Below are 5,846 nucleotides of genomic sequence, written 5' to 3' on the forward strand. Positions count from 1 at the left end.
CACGGTGAGTTACATTTCATGGATGTACATTTCATGTTATAGATACTATGATAGGCTACACTTGAATAACACACACATAAAGACTGTCAGATTAATATAAAATAGCACCTAAACCAAATATACAATTCATTTTCTGGTTGGTTATCAATGCCATCAAAGAGAAAACATGTGACTGAAAAATTGTTATGATGCTTTTAAAAGTAATATTATTATATATACCAGTTTCCTTCCAAGCGATAACTTATTTTCAAAAGCTGATGCTTCATCCTGCACTTCCTTAAGGATATGGATTTAATGTATTTGTGTTCATATTTTCGTTAAGATTAAAGTGTCACTAATTCTTGAAAATTGTTATCGATATTTCCATATCTTCTTCATTATGCATGCGTCGTCGTTTTGTCGGGGGCATTTGTGACAATTCACCTGAATAGTTACCTTCTGTCTCATGGATTGTTGTGAGTACCGAGTTTGAATTATACACCCCACAAAATTTGTTCCTATGATCTTGATTTGGATTATTGCATCCCAAAGGTCCTAAACCTCCAAGGAACAATGAGTCACTTGAAGATGCTCCAATTTGAGAAGCTTTTTGCAACAAAGTTGTTGCTAACATGTTTGCTGAGGCTGTATGATTATGAGATTGAGATTGGTGTTGTGAGCTATATAAGGAAGGAACACTAACAAGATTGTTTGCACTTACACTTACATCCTTATCAATGTTATTACTATTGACCAGTGGAAGGGAAACAATGCTAGTTAACTCTTGGGAACCAATGTTTGAGGATCGTTTATTTCCATAAACCCAATTTGGATGATAATTAGAGTGTGGTAATGAATTTTCAAGTTGATGAATCTCATGCAAATTGCTGTTGTTGTTAATATTAGCCACTGTGTCATCATGAAAGTCATGAGATGTTTGAGACATCCAAAGGGATAGACCTGATCTAGATGCTTGATGTGTGCATGAAATTGGCTTGAAAATTGAAGAAAAATGATTTAGTTAAAAGATTATTTCTATGTTTAGTAATTTTCTTCTTTGCACACTTAAATTGATGTGCATGTAATGAAATTTTCACTTTTTTTTTTGATGTTATGATTGCAGCTTGCTACTAATACTTTGGAACGTGTTGCGCCACTGACACATGCAGTTGGAAATGTGTTAAAGAGAGTTTTCGTTATTGGATTTTCAATAGTGGTGTTTGGTAATTAAATTAATTGACTTATTAGAGTTTATTTTGAGCTTATGAAAACGGTTTATAGTTTATACGAAAATATGAAAACAATTTATAGATTATACGAAAATATTCAGACTTTATGTTAACATCTGCAGGCAACAAGATATCTACACAAACTAGCATTGGAACTGCGATTGCGATTGCAGGTGTTGCCATCTATTCTCTGATAAAAGCAAGCCTGGAAGAACAAAAACGGGTAAACTTTGATAAAAAAAAATTCAATTTTTTGTTTGTTTGTACCATGTCTCTTTACATCTTGATGCAATGCTAAATTTCTATTATAAATCAACATCTTAATTCCATTTTAGAAAGTTGCTGCAGCCGCGGCTGCATCTTAATGGAAGCTCTTTCTTTCTTCAACAATATTGGATCAAGCTACATTGAATAAACTGGTATGAGAAGCATTCTGAGAATCTAATATTTATTAACATGTTCATTGTGATTGAATGCACAGTCGGTAAAGATTTGAGTTCTATTGTTTTGTTTTGTTTTCTAGCTGATTAGGTAAAGATAGTTTGGACACATTCTTCATCACCACTAGCCAATACCGCATGTAGCCATTGATTTACACCAGTATTTGCAGGAATGCGATAAGACAGTGGCGAGGCAAAGAGAACTTGTTTAGCAAACACACAATTCATGAGAAGATGTTGCACTGTTTCAGTATCAGCATAGCAGAAGGGGCACACAGGATCAAGGGATATACCTTTCTTTGAGAGATTACCTCTAGTTGGCAAAATGTTCTTCGCGACACGCCACAAAAATTCCTCTGCCTAATCAGAATCGGGGCCTTCCAAATCAAATGCCACAGCTTCTGATTGGAGAGGCTTGAAGGACCCGGGAGCAGAGACTCCTTATGAGCACGCGTTGCATGATACGCTGTTTTTACTGAATACTCCCCGTTCTTCTCAAAATGCCAAATAATCTTATCCTGTATCTTCTTTACTTAGAGGTAAGCATATGAAAATATTTCTATATATACTCTTATATAAGATAGTTATCTAAATTTCCCTCCTTTAATCCTCTTGATTGTCTTATGTTTTTTATGGTATATTTCAGGCTTTACTTTACAAAGGTGAAATTGAATGGAAGAAGTTGGCTCAGCGATCTCATTCTCATAAATGGAATTGTTTAGTCAAAGAGAATAGGCAAGTCACAATATTGTTTTCTACTCCACTTATTAATGTTTTCATCATTTTAAAGTCCCCACGCACTTCAATAATTCAGCACTTCAAAAACAATAATCCATTTCTTTAATTTTGATTCACTCACGAGTCTTTGACTTATTTTCTTGGGAGTGATTAAAATAAATATAAAAAGGTTGGTAACGAATATTCCGATAACTCCAGCTTATTTAAATTTTAAACCTATAGACTCTTTTTGTTTTACAATTCTCATTTTCCATTCTCACCTGTACCTCTTAAAATTGAAGCAGTTTTTCTTGTTATTACGTGACAATGTCAAACTACATTCAATTCTTCCAACTCAACACCGGTTCCAAGATCCCTTCCGTCGGGTTGGGAACTTGGCAGGCCGATCCTGGCCTCGTCGGTCAAGCCGTTGCTACCGCTATCAAGGTTTCTCACTGCATTTTTTATTCTAATATGCATATTTTAGAAATCTAGTAGTATGAAATATACTGATATTTGATTGCAGGCTGGTTACCGTCACATTGATGGCTCTCCAATCTACGGCAATGAGAAAGAGGTAATTTATTGTGTGTTTCATCAATGTTGATGCAATTTCATGTGTGAAGGAAATGATTCATTTATTTTTTGTGTTGCAGATTGGTTCTATATTGAAGAAACTGTTTGATGATGGCGTAGTGAAACGTGAAGATTTGTTTATTACCTCGAAACTCTGGTTTGTTTGTTTATATATTAATATTAATATATTATAGACTTCACTAAGTAGTATTTATTTAATTTTGATTCACTCAGGAGTCGTTGTCTTATTTATAAGTTCAATTAGACCTGTGGCTTATATTGGTATAGAATTAGATATTTTCAACTCATGGACATGTGTTTATATAAAAATAAAACTCAATATTTATTTTTATTTTAAAATAAAATCAAGTTTGGAAAAAAAAAGACAATTGTATGTAAGACTTTATAACCATATCTAGTGTGAATATTTTTAATTAAGTTCATACTTAAAGGGTGGGCTTCTAATTCCAATGAGATTCAATACTATCCACTTTAGTAGCTTGGCAATCACATTTGAGACATATGCATGGGGTAGCATAGAGGGATATGGGAAACAACTTGAATAAGCAATACATTTATAATAATCGGACACTCCCTATCCTTTCTTTGCCTAATGTGAAATGTAGGAGCATTATGGGTTGCAAAATATGGGAAAGACAATTATTACCATCAACAGATATTTTGAAAACACTTTCTTATAATAACACTTTTTTGTAATAATTTCTCGTGTCTTGTTTTTTTTGCATACAGAAAACAATTGTTTCTCCAGGGTGTGGTATTTTGGCCATGGATGAGTCCAATGCTATATGTGGAAAGCAGTTGGATTCAATTGGACTAGAGAACACCGAAGCTAACCGTCAAGCATGGTGTAAAATTATATAAGAAGAAAGTGTTATGACTTAGTTAAAATATAATTTTTATATGTATGATTTTATAATACTTGAAATATTATGACTGTACATGATTTTGTATACTTTTTGGTTAATATTAAAAATATTTTGACTTAGTTAAAATATGATTTTTATGTGTATGATTTGATAGTATTTGCAATATTACGACTGAAAATGAAATATAACTAAATGGTGTATATGAAATAGGGTCTAAATACATTTAAATATAATATAATTGTTCATTCATAAATGGCGTATTAACACCCGATTTTTATAAAAATAGGATGTAATTAAGAACATATCTATACCCGATTTTTATAAAAATGGGGTTTAATTAAGAACGTATCTACACCCAATTTTTATTAAAACTGGGTGTAATTAAGAACGTAATTACACCCGATTTTTATTAAAATAGGTTGTAATTAAGAACGTATCTACACCTGATTTTTATTAAAACTGGGTGTAATTAAGAACGTAATTACACCCGGTTTTTATTAAAATAGGGTGTAATTAAGAACGTATCTACACCCGTTTTTTATTAAAATTGGGTGTAATTAAGAACGTAATTACACCCGATTTTTATTAAAATAGGGTGTAATTAAGAACGTATCTACACCCGATTTTTATTAAAATAGGGTGTAATTAAAAATGCAATTACGCCCAATTACGCCCGATTTTTGTTAAAGTAGGATGTAACGTAGAACGTATTTACACCCGATATTTTTAAAATTGGGAGTAATTAAGAACGTATTTACACCCGATTTTAATTAAAATTAAACGGGTGTAAATTCGTTAGACATTTCTCACCCGGTGGATATACACCCGATTTTTATTAAAAATAATGGGTGTAAATTTAATAAAAAACGGGTGTAAATTAACATTTTTGTACTAGTGTGCTCAATTACAGGAATGATCTATATCCAAGAGTGCCACACATATAGATCATCTGCCTCGCTGATAGATTTTCATATTTATTCATTAAAACCATAATCTACAAAGATTTACAATCTGATATGATACTCCACTTAGCATTGTCAAATTAATCAACAACATGTGTTTGACCATAAATCATAATTTTACTCGAACTAATAAAAACTATGAATTCAAAATCTTCATAAAATCTAAAATATCAGTAATAAATTAACTTTTTTAACAAAATATTATCATTGATGATCCATTTATCAAAGATGTGATAAGCATTGCAAAATTCCTAATATTAGAAGTAAACAAAAAAAATGTATTTTAAGAAATAATAATGTATTTTTCAATTATGATACAGTGCATAATTTATTTTCTCTATATTAATGCAAGCACTAATTCAAACTTCTTCATATATTAAAAAAAACGAGAAATTAATATGAATAAAGTGTAATATCCTTCAAACTATGGAAAATAAAAGAAAATAAAGATTATATTATTGAATGAAATTGTATAAATAATAATACAAACTATGACTATTTATATACAATTCTTATTGAGTTTAGGCTTACACAACTTGGATTATATTTGATATTATATCTAATATCTAAATAATATATATTAATCCAATTTGTCGAACGTACTCTAAAAATAGTCAATATGTACTATTCCTAATTTCTTTCTTAAATTTAGGAATCTGTCGATGATCAATCCTTTGGTCAAAATGTCGGCCAACTATGCTTCACTGTAGCAATTCCTAACTTCAATTTCACCTCGATTTACCTTTTCCTCAGGAAGTGAAATCTAGTTTTGATATGCTTACTCCTTCCATGCAAAACTGGATTCTTCGCCAGATTTATGGCTGACTTGTTGTCGATTTGCAACACAAGTGGTTTCTTTACTCCAACCTCATTTTTTCAAGTACCGATCTGATCCAAATTGCTTGACATGCAGCATAGGATCCTGCTATATATTCTGCTTCACACGATGATAATGCCACCACGGGTTGTTTCTTCAAATACCATGAAATTAGGGCACCAAATACTTGTAAGAAATATCCAGTTGTGCTTTTTCGATCTTCCTTATTTCCACACCAA

At 31.6% G+C, this 5,846-nt stretch overlaps 2 protein-coding genes across 2 annotated transcripts; one reads left to right on the plus strand and one right to left on the minus strand.

Moving 5' to 3' along the window:
- Positions 1 to 334: 334 nt before the first annotated feature.
- LOC131604306 (zinc finger protein MAGPIE-like) lies at positions 335 to 925 on the minus strand. The gene has a single exon (XM_058876753.1). The coding sequence runs from the start codon at positions 923 to 925 to the stop codon at positions 335 to 337; it is 591 nt and encodes a 196-aa protein (XP_058732736.1).
- A 1,735-nt stretch (positions 926 to 2,660) lies between these two features.
- Positions 2,661 to 4,772, plus strand: LOC131604307 (NADPH-dependent aldo-keto reductase, chloroplastic-like). The gene is made up of 4 exons (XM_058876754.1): positions 2,661 to 2,812; positions 2,892 to 2,942; positions 3,022 to 3,098; positions 4,739 to 4,772. The coding sequence occupies exons 1-4, from the start codon at positions 2,693 to 2,695 to the stop codon at positions 4,770 to 4,772; spliced, it is 282 nt and encodes a 93-aa protein (XP_058732737.1). The 5' UTR covers positions 2,661 to 2,692.
- The last annotated feature ends 1,074 nt before the right edge of the window (positions 4,773 to 5,846 follow it).

This window comes from Vicia villosa, linkage group LG5, assembly GCF_029867415.1.
Source record: "Vicia villosa cultivar HV-30 ecotype Madison, WI linkage group LG5, Vvil1.0, whole genome shotgun sequence".
Classification (NCBI taxonomy): Eukaryota; Viridiplantae; Streptophyta; class Magnoliopsida; order Fabales; family Fabaceae; genus Vicia; species Vicia villosa.